Below are 18789 nucleotides of genomic sequence, written 5' to 3' on the forward strand. Positions count from 1 at the left end.
GGTCAGGGCTAATGTACTTGCAGCTTGTGCTCAGGTAAGTGTCTGGCTTTCGATGTTAGATTCAACATCGGACTCCCATCTTCGATGGAAAGGGGCACTTCATGTTCGATCTCCTGTACTTCTCCGAAAATATCCGGAGTGTTGGCCGGTGTCTTCAACACCATCTCCAACCCACACGCTCTTCGGTCCCGGAGGGTCTTTTCTGATCGAAAAGATCAACAGGTGTTGTAGTTCTCTTTTTCATTCCGGGGCAAGCAGAAGTTGCACATTAGGTGTTGGTCAGTGTGTGGGAACTTGGAATGGCATTGAGGGCAAAACCGAAATGGAGTCTGTTCCATCATCCTTGCATATTCTGACACAATGCAGAGGAGCAGGCCTGAGAAAGGCTTGGCGCCCTGAAGGGCAGTAAACTGACCCCAATGCAGAAATTTGGTTTGAGTGCATTAGATAGAGAAAGCACAATCAAAATACAATACCGTCGTTGAAAGAAAGACAGAAAATAAGGGTTTGGACTAGACAGAGCTGAGGAATACAGGAGAGAGAGGAAAACAAACCTGAACCAGACGACAGAGAGAAAAGAATTTAACAAAGGACTCGATGCCCATGTGCAGTATCACTGAAAAGAGGAATCACTCGATCTCGTGATTTAAAATCATTCTTCGGAAAAAAACAACAACAACAAAAAAAAAAAACTTGTAAGCCTCCGAGCCCAACACTAGATGGACTTATGCAAAGCACATGCATCTACAACTACACTTGCCATCAAACATTTGATTTACAGTATGCAGAGGCTGTGTCATCTCCCAAAACGCAAGTCTTAAGAGGCTTAAAACTGTTAAGGACAGTTTCAAATAAATGTATGACAGATCCTCACCAAAGTTGCCTGTGGTTGGTCACCAAGTGCAAAACTTGCCACGTGTTTCACGGGTAACTGACAAGCACTATAGGCAGAAATGAGACATCACAATCACGAGCAGATCAGTATTTCAATATGTTTTACATAAAAATAGAGAGGAACCTAAGGACACACAAGCAAAACAAATAAGACAAAGAAAGTTCACATATTTAAAAAGAAAATAACTTTTTTTATGAAAATGTTTTCATTGACTTCATTTGTCTGTCTTTAAATGCCATTCTTAATTTAACATTGGAATTACAGGCACCAGAGTATGTTGAACATTTTTCTTCACCTTACAAAACATGAAAAACCTAAAAAGGCAGGACATGCCTAAAAGGTTTTGTAGAGTGACTTGGAAAACAAAATAAAAACATAAAAGGCTCAATTTTGTAAGTTAAATTTTAAGGCAATTATGGCACATTAAAAACTGGAATTAAATTACAAAAATGATCAAATTTTATAAATATTTTTCCACTGTACAACTTTTCACAGTCCCACCCAACCCATTTTTATTCACATTTATTTTTAAATCATGTCCCGCTTCATTCATAAAATATATTTTTCCTTTGTTCATATTTAAAAATATTTACAAAAAATGACAAGTTCCTTCTTAAAAGCTGGGAAACAGGGGTCATGACGAGTCCGTGCATGGTGATGGCGGGGGAGGATAGAGGTGGAAATAGCTCCGCTCTGTGGCAGGAGATGGGGGACAGCTCTCCTCTGCAGACATGTACTGGCTCCTAGGAGTCGGGGGAGGAGGGTATGGGTCAGAGTCAGAATTTAAATCCATGTAGTACTTGTTGGACTTCCATCTACTTGTAGTGTAGTCACTGTCACACACATCTGTGCTGCATGGCGTAGTAGGTGGAGCCATCCCACGGATAATGTAAGGCCTGGAAGTTAACAGTAAACAATTTAGGTTTTTCCTCTTCCTCATTAGCCTTAAAATGTTGGTAAATAAAATAAAAAATTAAAGAAACTTTTTAGCAAATCAACAAGCAACAGCCAGCTCACTTTCTCTTTTGGCTGAAATTCCCTTTTTTTCTCAAACTCTCAAATGCCATTCTATTTTTTGGGTCCCACTTATAATTTTGCCAACAATGATTCAGAACTCCCTGCTGCGACATTCACCACAGCAATACTTCTTGTATAACTACTCTTAGTAGAAGTGCTCTGATAGAGACCACACCAGTCATACAGAAGCTCTCACCCAATGTTAGGGCTAATCTGATAAAGTAATTCTGTGAATGGAGGAAGTGTTGTTTGGTTAAGTATTTTTTCTGAGATACGCTACTTAGAACACAACAACATGCAGCAAGGTCTGAATGGGACAGCGTCCAGCAAGTCAGTTTTTAAAATTGTAAAGACCTCATGTGCGTGGCCCAGATTTTGTATTAAGTCTTTCCTTTTCCTGGTGATACCAATTTTACTGGTAACTCTGGGGCGAGAGGCTAGTGTTGGGCAGTTAGCATGGAATAGAGTTCAGCAACTGAAATCACTGAGTGAAACAAAATAGTTCTATTGTGTTCAAGTGGGTCTCAATTCTGAAGGTGCCAATAACTACTGTCATAGATCCCATGAGAATTAAGAGACCACTCATAACAAGGGCCTAAGTACAGCGGTGGCTGGCACTAATGGGGCCTGCCCTGCCATCCTGAGCGCAGAGGAATAAAGAGGCGATGAAACCGAGCAGCTGGAAAGTAATGGATATTTGCAGCTTGGTGATAATTTTAAAGTTCACCGAATCTGTGCTTTTCTTCTGGAGGGGAAGGAGATTGGACTTTAGGTGTAGCCTGATATTGGGTGGTGGGGAGCGAGTTAGGTTGCAATGGGATGTAGAGGATTTCATTTGGCATGGGGAAGGGCATACTTCTGTAGACAATGTAGGAGTGGGAGAGAGTCATTGTAAGGCATCATGAGTTTGGAGGCAGTCTGGATGAGGAGACCAAATACTCCCTTCCAATGGCATGTGCGTTGTAATTTATTTCTGCCGCTCAGCGCTACATTTCGAGGGTGTTGTTAGCTACTCCCGCACTGCAGCACTAGTCTTTCACCTCACATAAAAGACAGGAAATGACTGGACCCACGAACGAAAGAAGGGATGTATGCTGGGACAAGAAAGAAGACTGGCATAGCTATCAGCTGTACTGCCGGTGCAAAGGCGCCGGGTCTAGGAAACTTAGTGGGCCAAGCTTGCATTTACTGGCTTCACTTAAGAAACTGTCCATTGTTCTGCTAATACTTTTTTTTAAATTTTTTTTTAGAAATGCACAGGGCTTAGCTCCCTCCCTGCATGGGTGGGTGTGAAGGCAGTCAGACAGGCCCCTGACAGGCAGGAGAAGTGGTGGACAGCAACTTGCCCAAGTTCTGTACCCAGGCTCTGCTCTTCAGACATGAGCTGCTGGTATGGTGCAGGTGCATGAGGGAACGGAGGTGGCACTATGGCAGAAGCTGCCAAGGTTCGGGTCTTGGCATTGGATCAGCACCCTGTGATCCTGCCAAATTACTTAATCTCCGAGGAATATAAAAAAAAAAAAAGAATGTGTCCTTGTGGAATGTAACTGGCGCTCATGTAAAGCGTTTCAATATCTTCAGGTTATATTTGCTCTATACAACACTGGGGGAAAAAAAAATAGCGCCAGATGTACAACCCCGAGTTTTGCGAGTCACAATGCTGTGGCACATGACCTACCTCATGAGTATTCATGAGGTAGGTCACAATTTACAACCCCATTGGGAATGGCGGCACTCACAGGGATGGTGGCATGCTAGGGTCAGCAGACCACCATGTCTGTGACTGCTTTTAATAAAGCAGTATTTTTTTTCAAATGCAGCCCGTTTTCCTTAAAGGAAAAAGGAATGCATTTCAAAAACAATTTTTTTTTTGCATGCATTCACAAAGGGGAGAGGGGGTCCCATAGGGACCTCTTCCCTTTTGCGAATGGGTTAGCACCAATTTGGGACTGGTGCTAACTGCGATTGTTTTGTGACCGCATTTGCAGTCACAAAACAATCATACATCGGACTGTGACTCGCAATTAGGAAGGGAGCGCCCCTTCCTAATTGTGACCCGCAAACCCTTTTTGCGATTCGGTAAACAGATTACCGAATTGCAAAAATGGGACTATACATACCAAATGTTTTTTTCTCGATGCACAGCCAGCCGGATTCTGCGAATCGGGCCGTTTGCGATGAGAAAAAAGGTACGTACATGTGGCCCATAAAGAGGAAAATGTTCCCCTGCTCTGTCCACATTTCTTTTGGGTGTATTCAGTGTACATGCCAATGCTAGCCGGGACTGCGGACAGGCCTCAGTTAAGAATAACGGTGTCCCGGGCCTAGCACTGACAGTCTGCGTCCTGGTGAAGGCTGACTCATCCATTTACCCAGTGCCTGTCCTGAACTTCAAGTTGGGCTGGTGATTTAACAGTGCATTTTGCATGTAGAGTTTGTATTTAGGTTCCCCTTTTAAGGAGCATGGTGGGTGGCTCCAGATCGGCACTGTGCATTGGCTGCTGGTGATATGAAGGCTGACAGGCAGGCCTGTCATGGTGATGGCACAGGCCACATTAGCTGCTGTACGTGACTAACTCTCACCAGCAATGAACCCTACATTTACCAGCAATTTATTTGAGGTGTTTGGGTTTGGTTATTGTAAAGAAGTGCCCCAGTTCTCCTTCACCACACTCTAACGGTGCTATTTTATGTCCCCGGTGTCTGGACATTCATGGCGACACTAGACCGGCTCACTGACTTAAGAGGGAGTGGAAACCCTTCCTTTAACCTGTGCTAGCAGAGGTCGGGTTTGCCAGAGTACAGCATGCTAGGTAAGTGCTTAATTTGTAAATAAAAGGGTGCTGGTGCCCAAAGCCCTCCTCTTAAATACGCAGTTGCTGCAATTAAATGTGTGGATATGGAATACTGAGGTGGCGTAATCCTGAAGCCATCTCGGGCCCCTTCAATCCCTATAAAGCCACTCCCTGCCCCTTTAGCTCACTATTGCAGCTTTCGACTTTCTCCTTTTATGACGCTTTTTCGTTTTTCCCCTTCATCTGTCTTTCCCTTATGTGTCTTTTGCTCGCAGCAAATGCTTGAGGCCGAAGAATAAGCCCCGGCCCTCAAAAGTAAGTGCCTGTGCTCAGCACCGGAAACAACAAGCACAAATTAAGCACTGTGCTACGTGCTGAGAAATGAGGAGTACTGGTATATTTGAGGAGAATGCCTTCTCAAGAAACGAGCCCAGATGCATTGTAGGGGAAAATATAGGTTAGCTGCCTGGCTGTTGCTACAATCTGGGTGAATAGGGCCACATGACCCACGAGGAAGCGGTGAGGCCTAATATCAGAGACATGATAGTTCTGTATGTCCGTGAAGTTTGATTTAGGAAGAAGAAACAACTTTGCAAGTGGAAGAGGCTAGCTATGGGCAGCGCAATGAGTTCATTTGAGAGCCGAGCCTTCAGAAGCTGCAGTGCTGCAGGTAGGCACACATGCTCAACCTGCACTTAAGTTGCCTCGTCATCACTCCTAGGTGCTGCTCCGCCTTCCAGTCTTATGACTTGACTGGCCAGAAGTCTCTTGCCTGCCCAACACCCTCAGCTTTTTCTTATGTGTGGCAGGCAATAGCCTTTTTTGTTTTTCTACCTCAGTGGTTCCATACCTTCTAACTGCTAACTTGTGCTCGTTTTCTCTCGCTGAGCCTTGCTTGCAACTTCTTTATTACCACCTGTTCACCCTGTGGCCCCCTTTGCCACTCCTAGCACATCCTTTTCTACTCTCTGCTACCCATTGGACTTTCTAAAGCATAGCACATATCCCGTGTCACTCTTTCCTCTGATGCCCTGTCTGCTCTTTCTTTTCTGGCGCCTTCTTGCTTAACATGTGCCATTTCATGTGCTAACCTTGCCTTCCTCGCTAGGCTTGTTCCTCCATTCTTTCCTTTGCTGTGATGCCCTACTTTAACAGCCGTTGGACATCTCACTTGGGTGTAAATCAAAACTCCTTACACTGCACATTCGTCTTCACCCTCTCTCAGCACCTCTAGGAACTGGAACTGCACTCAGGGCCTTAAGTAGTCTGGCAGTGAGGCCACATTTTGGAGGAGGTGGGGACGGTGGATGATACACGAGTGACTCTGAAGTAGCAGGGACACTCAATTTTTGGAATGAGTTACCACCGAGTGTTGTCATGTTAGGTGTGTGTGTGTGTGTCGGGTGGGGACACACTTGGGATAGCATTCCAAGCTGGCACTAGTGACACGGACATTTGTCACTGCTGTGATCCTTCAATTTCACTTCTACATTTAAACTACAAGCTTTCCTGACTCCTCTCTGCTTTTCACATATTACCCAAAGAAACTAGTTAAGGGGGCCGAAACTCCATACTAAGTCCGGACTGACTGTACCAGGCATCGGGTGTTTTCACAGGAGTCTGGGGGCTACTTTCGTTACTGGGGCGTGGTTTTGTAGCAGTGCAGCAGTCTTAAACACACTGCAGAGTTCCTTATAAACAACAGTTTTCAGGCAACAATAAAATTGTCAAGATAACTCTGGTGATTAGTATACCTACTGTAGAGAGATGGAGTTTTGTCAAGTGGCAGGTTTGACTCCTCTAAGTTAGCACAGAGGGTTAAAATAACTACTGCAAAGAACCTGCACTCTGCAGATCACAGTACAATAATTTATGTGCAATGCTCAGTGGGATACTGCTTTTGTCACAGAGATCCTTATGTTACTGTGCAGTTCATAAGTTACAATCATAATCTAGCACAGTGAGTTATGAACTGCCAAAGAGCTGCATGCAAACTACAAGATACAGGCTAGACACTTTTTTCCCCAGTCTTTGATTACCCTAATTTTGGTAAAAAAGGTTTGTTTAGGTAGAAATAAAATGTTATTAGTACAGACAACTCTAACCATTGTATTACGTTCTGAATTAGGAGTTATGCTCCCCAGCACAAGTACTCTTAAAAAATGCACGTGTGCGCGCGCATGTGTTAAATTGCTCCAACACCCTGAGCTGTTAAAAGGCGCTATAAAACAAATGAAATACATGTGAGAGAGGGGCTATGGAGAGATGAGAGGAACTGCTAGAGGGCGATGGAATCATTGAAGAGCCTCAATAAAGACTGTCATATCCTGGTTCACTGTAAGCTCATCATTTAGTATGCTTTAAAAACTAATGCAATTGAATATATAATGAAAAACGTGTTGTATAATGCACTTTATTTGCCATTTTATTCCAAAAACAATTGGGAGGAAGAACACCCCCAAACCCTATTGTTGTCATCAAGCTCGCTCACTATGCACCCTATGGGGGCTGGTCTGATAAAAATTTGCCAGGGCCACTTTGAGTTCTCAGACTGGCCCTGCTCCATAGAGTCCCTTAACAATTTATCCCCCAATACTGCCACTGTCCAGTGCCTTTGTGAGGTTGCAGGCCTAGTGGTGCATGAGACCCAGACGCATTGCGCCTTATGCAGGACTTCTCAGTCCTGAAGTTTCACATTAAGAAAGGACCCATGACTTGGCTCCCAGTGTAAGGAAATGCCTCCTTGGCATGGTTGCCCCCTGACTTTTTGCCTTTGCTGATGCTATGTTTACAATTGAAAGTGTGCTGAGGCCTGCTAACCAGGCCCCGGCACCAGTGTTCTTTCCCTAACCTGTACTTTTGTATCCACAATTGGCAGACCCTGGCATCCAGATAAGTCCCTTGTAACTGGTACTTCTAGTACCAAGGGCCCTGATGCCAAGGAAGGTCTCTAAGGGCTGCAGCATGTCTTATGCCACCCTGGAGACCTCTCACTCAGCACAGACACACTGCTTGCCAGCTTGTGTGTGCTAGTGAGGACAAAACGAGTAAGTCGACATGGCACTCCCCTCAGGGTGCCATGCCAGCCTCTCACTGCCTATGCAGTATAGGTAAGACACCCCTCTAGCAGGCCTTACAGCCCTAAGGCAGGGTGCACTATACCATAGGTGAGGGTACCAGTGCATGAGCATGGTACCCCTACAGTGTCTAAACAAAACCTTAGACATTGTAAGTGCAGGGTAGCCATAAGAGTATATGGTCTGGGAGTCTGTCAAACACGAACTCCACAGCACCATAATGGCTACACTGAAAACTGGGAAGTTTGGTATCAAACTTCTCAGCACAATAAATGCACACTGATGCCAGTGTACATTTTATTGTAAAATACACCACAGAGGGCACCTTAGAGGTGCCCCCTGAAACTTAACAGACTATCTGTGTAGGCTGACTAGTTCCAGCAGCCTGCCACACTAGAGACATGTTGCTGGCCCCATGGGGAGAGTGCCTTTGTCACTCTGAGGCCAGTAACAAAGCCTGCACTGGGTGGAGATGCTAACACCTCCCCCAGGCAGGAGCTGTAACACCTGGCGGTGAGCCTCAAAGGCTCACCCCTTTGTCACAGCCCAGCAGGGCACTCCAGCTTAGTGGAGTTGCCCGCCCCCTCCGGCCACGGCCCCCACTTTTGGCGGCAAAGCTGGAGGGAACAAAGAAAGCAACAAGGAGGAGTCACTGGCCAGTCAGGACAGCCCCTAAGGTGTCCTGAGCTGAGGTGACTCTAACTTTTAGAAATCCTCCATCTTGCAGATGGAGGATTCCCCCAATAGGGTTAGGATTGTGACCCCCTCCCCTTGGGAGGAGGCACAAAGAGGGTGTACCCACCCTCAGGGCTAGTAGCCATTGGCTACTAACCCCCCACACCTAAACACGCCCTTAAATTTAGTATTTAAGGGCTACCCTGAACCCTAGAAGATTAGATTCCTGCAACTACAAGAAGAAGGACTGCCCAGCTGAAAACCCCTGCAGCGGAAGCCTGTCTCCTGCCTTCCAAAGATCCTGCTCCAGCGACGCCTTCCAAAGGGACCAGCGACCTCGACATCCTCTGAGGACTGCCCCTGCTTCGAAAAGACAAGAAACTCCCGAGGACAGCGGACCTGCTCCAAGAAAAGCTGCAACTTTGTTTCCAGCAGCTTTAAAGAACCCTGCAAGCTCCCCGCAAGAAGCGTGAGACTTGCAACACTGCACCCGGCGACCCCGACTCGGCTGGTGGAGATCCGACACCTCAGGAGGGACCCCAGGACTACTCTGATACTGTGAGTACCAAAACCTGTCCCCCCTGAGACCCCACAGCGCCGCCTGCAGAGGGAATCCCGAGGCTTCCCCTGACCGCGACTCTTTGAACCTAAAGTCCCGACGCCTGGGAGAGACCCTGCACCCGCAGCCCCCAGGACCTGAAGGACCGGACTTTCACTGGAGAAGTGACCCCCAGGAGTCCCTCTCCCTTGTCCAAGTGAAGGTTTCCCCGAGGAATCCCCCCCTAGCCTGCCTACAGCGCTGAAGAGATCCCGAGATCTCTCATAGACTAACATTGCGAACCCGACGCTTGTTTCTACACTGCACCCGGCCGCCCCCGCGCCGCTGAGGGTGAAATTTCTGTGTGGGCTTGTGTCCCCCCCGGTGCCCTACAAAACCCCCCTGGTCTGCCCTCCGAAGACGCGGGTACTTACCTGCAAGCAGACCGGAACCGGGGCACCCCCTTCTCTCCATTCTAGCCTATGCGTTTTGGGCACCACTTTGAACTCTGCACCTGACCGGCCCTGAGCTGCTGGTGTGGTGACTTTGGGGTTGCTCTGAACCCCCAACGGTGGGCTACCTTGGACCAAGAACTAAGCCCTGTAAGTGTCTTACTTACCTGGTTAACCTAACAAATACTTACCTCCCCTAGGAACTGTGAAAATTGCACTGTGTCCACTTTTAAAACAGCTATTTGTGAATAACTTGAAAAGTATACATGCAATTTTGATGATTTGAAGTTCCTAAAGTACTTACCTGCAATACCTTTCGAATGAGATATTACATGTAGAATTTGAACCTGTGGTTCTTAAAATAAACTAAGAAAAGATATTTTTCTATACAAAAACCTATTGGCTGGATTTGTCTCTGAGTGTGTGTACCTCATTTATTGTCTATGTGTATGTACAACAAATGCTTAACACTACTCCTTGGATAAGCCTACTGCTCGACCACACTACCACAAAATAGAGCATTAGTATTATCTATTTTTACCACTATTTTACCTCTAAGGGGAACCCTTGGACTCTGTGCATGCTATTCCTTACTTTGAAATAGCACATACAGAGCCAACTTCCTACACCCAGGAAACCAGATGCACTGACTAACTACAACAACCACTGCTAGCCTCAAAAGCACACACACCCATCATTGTGCGCTCTTCGTTGGACCTGCATGCCAGACTCACCAGTAAAAGAGGGAAACCAGTGCAAGGCCAGATCACACTACACATTATGAACCAGTGAACTCGGTCCGTTCTTGCTAGTTGTGACAGTGTTATTGCTCCCTTGCACATTCATTCAGGTATGGACTGTTTGGAGAGCAGAAGGTGGCACTACAATTGTGCAGTACGCAGCTTGTCATCAGTATGTGTTTAGTTGCTGAGCACACTTAATTATACAGCACAATGATTAATGGACAAAATATTGTTTTAAAACATAATTTGAGGCGCAATTCATGTATTCATTCTTGTATAGAGCTAACCCTTTCCTTTATGAGACCTAAAGAGTTTTGTGATTGGTACAGCGATGCACATCCCTGGTAGAATAATTGTATTCTAGAATACAGGAATTTTTGATAGTTGTGTATGCCACGTAAGGTGTTCCTATGTTCTATAATAATCTAATGTTTTTCTTAGTCCCTTTTCATGAAAGACATTCAGGTTATTTCCATTTTTTGTCACATAATGCCATCTATTGAATAATGAGAAAGGGATAGTAACTCTGGAGGGCGCTGTATGTTTGTATGATTTTAGGTCCATGAAAGCCATGGCTGTTAATGGCTTCAAAGGCAGACATATCAATCTAGTGTCTTGCTTTCTTTGTGAGAGGACTAGATTTTCTCCGATTAACTAAATGTGTAGCGGTCCATGGTGGTAAATTGTTTTGGTGTGGCTGTTTACACTACCTGAAACGTGCATCCTTTCTTAGGTTACTCGTCATCATAATTATCAATGAAAAGTACTCTTAGCAGGAGCAATGAATCTGTAGTGACAAGGTCAAATATGCAAGTGTTCCGCAAGGGTAACTGAAGAAATAAACTGCTATTTTTTATATGACATTGCCCCCCTCTGCCTTCCCCTTTCCCCCTCCATGGAACAAAGGGCTAATTTGTCTTTCTTACACGTAAAATTTAACTAGGTAACCAGGAGTCCCAATAATGCTTACAACCTGCACTTAAGTTGCCTCGTCAGCATACGTACGATTATTTCATAATGTACTGGTCAGGGATAAAGTGATATTTAGGTGCTTTTTGCTCTCTCTCTACATTAGTTATTTACGTCAAATGTATCCAATTTGATGAACCTCACTGAATGCACTTCAGAAAGGTGATAGGCTGCGTCACCCAAAATGGAATTGGACTGTCTGACTCACACATACCTCTGCAGCAAGCACATTAACTAAATGAGCTACCTTTCTGACCTAGACTGTTTGCCTCTGATGGTAGAAACATACCATCCCTTTGAAAAGCCAATTAGTTATTTCAGACAGTTCTTTTGGCAAGTGACAGTTGGCTCACTGGAATCACTTTATTTAATCTATATTGGGTCTCTGTGCATTAAAAGAAATGCATTTATCAAAATAATCAGGCCAATTAATTATTATGTTTGCGATTTTTTGGTTTGCTTTTAATATTTTCTTGATGTGTGCTGTAAAACCCCTAATTTGGATACCCTTTTTTAAAACATGTTAATAATATTTATGCTCTAATATTCACCATTTCAATTATTTTTTTCAGTTCAAGCTCAAACTCTGTGCTCGCCCGCACATCATATTAGAGTCTTTTATTTCCCCGCCCCACCACTTTTAAAATCCACCAGGCGCCACTGCCTAAGTACCTTCCCTTTCAAGTTCCTCTAGCAAAAGTAAAACATAGGAAAGCCTTGGTAGAACAAACTAAACTAATGAAATTAGCTAGAAACCCCAATCCTTGAAAGTGAATTAAGCAAAGTGTTTAGTGCAGAACAGTACGGGCAGGGATTGCACAAATAGCCCCTTACCTGTAAGATCTTATTGTCGAAGGACTGTTAGAAGAGTAAAACATCTCAGTGTTATAGAGTGATCGATCAGTTGCTGGCGACGGAGGCGGATTCAGGATCTGTGAAAAAAAGGTAGTTTTAAGCGGGTCTTAAGAAGTCTGAGGGTAGGTGGGTGGAGGGAAACAGAAGAAGAGTAGGGGAGAGGGTTTCTCCTCTCGTATTTCAATCCCATCCACCCCAATTTTCTCTTCTGCAGAAGCTAAGAGTGGAATGCAAGCTCTTTCCAATAAAATATTACCCATCACCAGCTAACTGACATGTTTTAACATGTACTGGTTCTATAATATCAACCTATTGCTTATATACGCTGCTTCACTGACAAAGTCAAGTACGGTGTGAGAATATTTTTCTTGTCTGGTGCACTCAGTCTGCATCTTAAACTTATATTTTTCTTACTTAAACCCGATTGGTCCCCTTCATCTCAAGCAAGAAAAACATGTAATTATAAGCAAGGGGCTGCACCAAAGCCCACTGTACGTATTATATTGTTCATAATAGGTACACAACAACAGACAACCAAAACGGTCTGCATGTGAGACCCACCAATAATTCATCAAATTCAAAACATCCATAAAATGAATTAGCTTAAGCCTCAATTGGAAAACCAAGACCTATTAGGGCTGGCAGGTCCTACGTAACAAAAAATCCTTAATTCTTCTGTGCTGCCAGTAGATAGGAGAATAAGTAAGTGGTTGTGGTCACTTGTAACCATGTACAAATATGATCAACGTTGTGATAATTACCACCCAGGGAGAGAGGGGTGTAAAAACCTTTAATTGTAACTATGCAATTCCAACCTAGTACATATAAAAATACCTCAGAAAAACCAAAGGCAAAAAATACATTTTTATAATTGGAGAAAAGTTCCCTCTTTTTGGCATGGTTACCCCCGACGTTTTGCCTGCCATCAGTATGCTTTGACTATTTTTCACTGGGATCCTGCTAACCAGGACCACAGTGATTATGCTTTCTCCCTCTAAATTTGGTTGCCCAGGGCTTTGCACCACCCACATTTGGCATACTGGTGCCCCCATATAAAAGCCTAGTATATGGTACTTAGGTACACAGGGAGTTGGGGCACCAAGGGTTCCCCATGGGCTGCAGCATGTATTGTGCCACCCATGGAAGCTCATGCAAAATGTGTCTGCAGGCCTGCCATTGTAGCCTGCGTGAAAAGGGACATGCACCCGTTCACTAAAGGTACTGCTCCAGGTCACTAAGTCACCCTACAGTAGGCCCTCCTAGCCCAGAGGGCAGGGTGCAGGTACATGTGTGTGTGAGGGCACTCCTGCATGAGCTGGTGTCCCTACGAACTCCAGACCCATTACACTGGACTTCTTAAGTGCAGGGAAGCCATTTTACCCATGTACTGGACACTACCCGTATCCAGCTACATAATGTTAACTCCGAACCTGGGCATGTTTCATATCAAACATGTTTGATTCATACCCCAATTCTGTTGCCAGTATTGGTTGTTAGATTCCATGCACTCTGGGGGCTCCTTCGAGGACCCCCAACATTGTTCCTACTAGTCTTCTGGGGTTTTCCGGCAGGCCGCACTGCTGCCATCCCTCAGACAAGTTTCTGCCCTCCTGCGGCTTGAATAGCTCGGACAGGGGAGGGAAGAACAAAGGATTTCCTGTGAGAGGGAGATAACTGCCTCTTGCTTGGAAATATGTGTTACATGGTTTGGGAGGGGTAGCCTCCCCAAGCCACCGGTATGCTTTGAAAGGCACATTTGGTGCCCTCCTTGCATAAACTGGTTTGCACCATTCCAAGGACCCCAGGTCCCAACTCTGGCACTAAACTGGACAATGGACAGGGGAGTGACCACTCCCCTGTCCATCACCACACCAGGGGTGGTGCTCAGACCTCCTCCAGGTGGCCACTTGATTCTGCCATCTTGAATCCAAGGTGAGCAGAGGCCCCTGGGAGCATCTGAGAGGCCAGGTCATGCAACTGACTTCACAGCCCCACACCCCAGATTGGTGGTGACCCTGCTAAGTGACAAATCCCCCTTCCTGGGCTATTTAGGGTCTCCCCCTCAGGTGGGTCCTCCGATTCGGCATGCAAGATTCCATCAAGACTCCTCTGTATTGTTTACTTCATCTTCTGGCCACCAGGACAGCAACTGTATCTTCCAGGAACTGACAATCTACAACTCCAGCGACTAACACCGGTCTGCAACATTGTTTCTCCAGCTCCTTACAGCAACTGCAGCATTTCCCTGACTGTACATTCGCTGAGGGTGACAAGTCTTCAGCCTGCACCAGAAGTAAGAAGGAATCTCCCTTGGAGTGAAGGAGTCACTCCCTTGCATCCGCAGGCACCAACTGCAACGACAACCGGCTGCGTGGATCCTCTCTCCACCGGAATTGCATGGATCCTGCATCACAGGTGGTGGTCTGGAGTGGTCCCCTTTGTCCTCTCTACCAGCTGTCCAACTTGGGAGACTGTAAGCCCTGGTCTCTTCTTGCAGGACAGTTCCCCTGTGCACTGGGACTCTTGCAGCTACCAATGCTTGTTTGTTCCTTCTCCAAGGGATCGTCAGGCTGGATGTAGCCACGACTCCCAGCACACCTTCCTGCAAAGCATAGTCTCCTGCCTGCTGCTCCTGCGACGTGGGACTCCTCTTCAGGTGTGCTGGGTGAGCCTCACTGCAACTCCTGTGTCTGCTGCTCGTGGGTTGCCTATGGGGGCTGCCTCCTCTTCTTCTGACTCTCCCAGCTGCTGAGAGTCACTTCAGACTCCCCTCCTTGGGTTGAGTCCCCTGGGCCTTGCTGGTCCTCTTCAGCCTTGCAAAGCCCTCTGCTCCGACTCTTGCATTTGCCAAGGCTTGTTGGTGGTTTTCCAGCACCACTGACTATCTCCATCAAGACACGGGACATCACTTGCATCACTTCTGGAACTCCTCTTCTGCCTCTGTGCTGCACTGCTGACTTTCTTTATCCACCGTCGATCTGGTCTTGCATCCACAGAAGGATGGAGAGTGGCTCCTGCCACAGCCAGACACTGCAACTCGAACTGAACTTGTCCCCTTCTTTTGCAGGTCGTCTTCCGTCAGGACCCATCTTTAGTTTCTTCCAGTCTTGTCTGGGTCTTGAAGTTCTTTTCCAAAGGTCTCCTATGGGTTTGGGGAAATACAAGGTACTTACCTCTTCTCTGCTGGTCGCGGGGGCACCCTGGTACTTACCTTTTGGGGTTCCTAGCTCCTCCAGCTCTCTCCTACTGATTCCACTTCCTTGGGAGGAGTACTGCCTTTCACATTCCACTTACTTAGTATATGGTTTGGTCTCCCCCTAGGGCCTCACTGTTTACAATTGTTTTTACTATCTGCTATTGATTTCTAAGCTAATCACTGACTTCTAATGTGTACATAATAGTGTGTTTACTTACGTCCTATTGGAGTATTGCATATTCAGCATTTTATTATTTGTGTTACAAAAATAAAGGTATTTTATTATAGTAACACTGTGTGCTTCTTTCATGTGTGGAAGTGCTGCGTGACTGTAGTGGTATTACATAAGCTTTGTGTAAGGAAATGCCTTTTTGGCATGGTTACCTCCTGACGTTTTGCCTATTGCTGATGCTAATCAGGCCCCAGCATCAGTGTTCTATTCCTAAACTGTACATTTGTTCCCACAATTGGCACAGCCCTGGCCACCCAGATAAGCCCCTTGTAAATGGTACCCCTGGTACCATGGGCCCTGATGCCAGGGAAGGTCTCTAGTGGTTGCAGCATGTCTTAAGCCACCCTGGAGACCCCTCACTGAGCACATGCACACTGCCTCGCAGCTTGCGTGTGCTGGTAGGGAGAAAATGACTAAGTCGACATGGCACTCCCCTCAGAGTGCCATGCCCACCTCACACTGCCTGCACTATGCACCTACAATGTCTAAGCAAAACCTTAGACATTATAAGTGCAGGGTAGCCATAAAGAGTATATGGTGTGGGAGTTTGTCAAACACGAACTCCACAGTTCCATAATGGCTACATTGAAATCTGGAAGTTTGGTATCAAACTTCTCAGCACAATAAATGCACACCGATGCCAGTGTGGAATTTATTGTAAAATACACCCAGAGGGCATCTTAGAGATGCCCCCTGAATACCAGTCCAACTCCTAGTGCTAGGCTGACCAGTTTCTGCCAGCCTGACACAACCAGACGAGTTTCTGGCCACATGGGGAGAGGGCCTTTGTCACTCTGTGGCCAGGAACAAAGCCAGTCCTGGGTGGAGGTGCTTCTCACCTCTCCCTGCAGGAACTGTAAACACCCCCCTTTGTTACAGCGCCACAGGGCATCCCAGCTAGTGGAGATGCCTGTTCCTCCGGCCACTGCCCCCACTTTTGGCGGCAAGGCTGGAGAAGATAATGAGAAAAACATGGAGGAGTCACCCACCAGTCAGGACAGCCCCCAAGGTGTCCTGAGCTGAGGTGACCCCTGCCTTTAGAAATCCTCCATCTGGAGTTTGGAGGGTTCCTCCAGTAGGATTAGGGATGTGCCCCCCTCCCCTCAGGGAGGAGGCACAAAGAGGGTGTAGCCATCCTCCAGAACAGTGGCCACCGACTACTGCCCTCCTGACCTAAACACCCCCCTAAATCTAGTATTTAGGGGCACCCCAGAACCTAGGAAATCAGAGTCCTGCAACCTATACCAAGAAGAAGGACTGCTGACCTGAAAGCCCTGCAGAGACGACGGAGACGACAACTGACTTGGCCCCAGCCCTACCGTCCTGTCTCCAGACTCCAAGAACCTGCACAGCGACACATCCGACAGGGACCAGTGACCTCTGAAGCCTCAGAGGACTGCCCTAAACCTGAAGGTCTAAGAAACTCCAGAGAACAGCGGCACTGTTCAAAAACAGCAACAACTTTGCAACTTTTAAAGGCCTCACTCTTCCCGCTGGAAGCGTGAGACTTCACACACTGCCCCCGATGCCCCCGGCTCGAGCTCTAGAGAACCAACACTACAGGGAGGACTCCCAGGCGACTGCGACCTCGTGAGTAACCTGAGCCAACACCCCTGGACCCCCACTGCAACGCATGCAGAGAGGATCCAGAGGCTCCCCCTGACCGCAACTGCCTGGACCGAACAACCCGACGCCTGGACCAAGCATTGCACCCGCAGCCCCCAGGACCTGAAGTAAACGAACATCACTGCAGGAGTGACCCTCAGGCGACCCTCTGCCTAGCCCAGGTGGTAGCTGGCCCGAGAAGCCCCCCTGAGCCCTGCCTGCACAGCTAGAATGACCCCCGGGTCCCTCCACTTATTCCTATTGAAAACCCGAAGCTGGCTTTGCACATTGCACCCGGCCACCCCTGTGCCGCTGAGGGTGTGTTTTGTGTGCCTACTTGTGTCCCCCCCAATGCTCTACAAAAAACCCCCATGGGGGGTCCTCCGAGGACGCAGGTACTTACCTGTTGGCAGACTGGAACCGGAGCACCGCTGTTCTCCATAGACACCTGTGTGTTTTGGGTCCTCCTTTGACCTCTGCACCGGACCAGCCCTTTGTTGCTGGTGCGGTGACTTTGGGGTTGCCTTGAACCCCCAACAGAGGGCTGCCTATGCCCAGGAACTTGAACTTGTAAGTGCCTTACTTACCTGAAAAACTAACCAATACTTACGTCCCCCAGGAACTGTTGAAAAATATATTTTTCTATAAAAAGCTTTTGGCCTGGAGTTAAGTCTTTGAGTGTGTGTTCTTCATTTATTGCCTGTGTACAACAAATGCTTAACACTACCCTCTGATAAGCCTACTGCTCGACCACACCACCACAAAATAGAACATTAGAATTATCTAATTTTGCCACTGTATTACCTCTAAGGGGAACCCTTGGACTCTGTGCACGCTATCTCTTACTTTGCGATAGTATATACAGAGTCAACTTCCTACACTTTGCATGTCTCCTAGACAAGTCTTGGCTGCTCTTCCACAACTTCCTCTAAAGAGCCCTGGCTTCCTAGACACTGTCTACACCTCACTAATAGGGGATACCTGGATCTGGTATAAGGTGATACACAGGTGCTCACCACACACCGGGCCAGCTTTTTTTTTTGCAATCCACTACAACCAACCTATTTAACTCCCAACAAATGAGCAATGTGCACTGATGTTGACATTCATCCTCTTTGCCACCCCACACACTTTTAATCACCATGATGTAAGGAATACACGGACACATTTTTGGTAAAATGCAACACTTCCTTGACACCACGTCAGTGAATGAACCAAATGCGTTTTGTCTGCACCACATCCCTTATGGGTTAGACAATCAGATACAAGCTTAGGTCTAATATTCTATATGGAATACTACTATTAAACACTCCATAAAGGTACTTTCATGTCTATAGTCACCTCTTACTCTCCACCGACAGTGAGGGAACGAGACCTCACTATAATGCCAAAGGAGAAATATCAAAGGTTACACAATTATTCAAGACCCTTTGAGCAACCATGCCTTACTACTAATCTGCCCCAACCTACGTTCACTAGCTTTCCTTGAAGTGACACATCAATACCTCTTTCGTTCTCTATTCACTAAACAACACTAAGCTCACTACAACCACAGACTCCCACACAAGTCACGTTCTTCTGTCAATCTTGCTCTGTATGTTTCACATCCTTTCATATTTACACCCATCTTAATACTCAGTGGCATCTCACAACAGGACATTTCTTCGAAATAGACAATCAGGAGGTCAATTACTTTTGGGAATTATGTCCTTGAGGGCAGGGGAGACTGGCCGCTTAACA

General features: G+C 46.5%; 1 protein-coding gene across 1 annotated transcript in view; it reads right to left on the reverse strand.

The window, feature by feature from the left end:
* Window positions 1–1064: 1064 nt before the first annotated feature.
* The window catches only part of LRP5 (LDL receptor related protein 5), a 397037-nt gene continuing 379312 nt past the window's right edge, over window positions 1065–18789 (reverse strand). Inside the window, exons 22-23 of the mRNA XM_069223040.1 lie at window positions 11996–12093; window positions 1065–1791 (exon numbers count right to left, since the gene is read on the reverse strand). Coding sequence (XP_069079141.1) covers window positions 1530–1791; window positions 11996–12093 — 360 coding nt within the window. The 3' untranslated portion in view covers window positions 1065–1529. The remainder of the gene's footprint in view (window positions 1792–11995; window positions 12094–18789) is intronic.

This window comes from Pleurodeles waltl, chromosome 3_1 (genome assembly GCF_031143425.1).
Source record: "Pleurodeles waltl isolate 20211129_DDA chromosome 3_1, aPleWal1.hap1.20221129, whole genome shotgun sequence".
Classification (NCBI taxonomy): Eukaryota; Metazoa; Chordata; class Amphibia; order Caudata; family Salamandridae; genus Pleurodeles; species Pleurodeles waltl.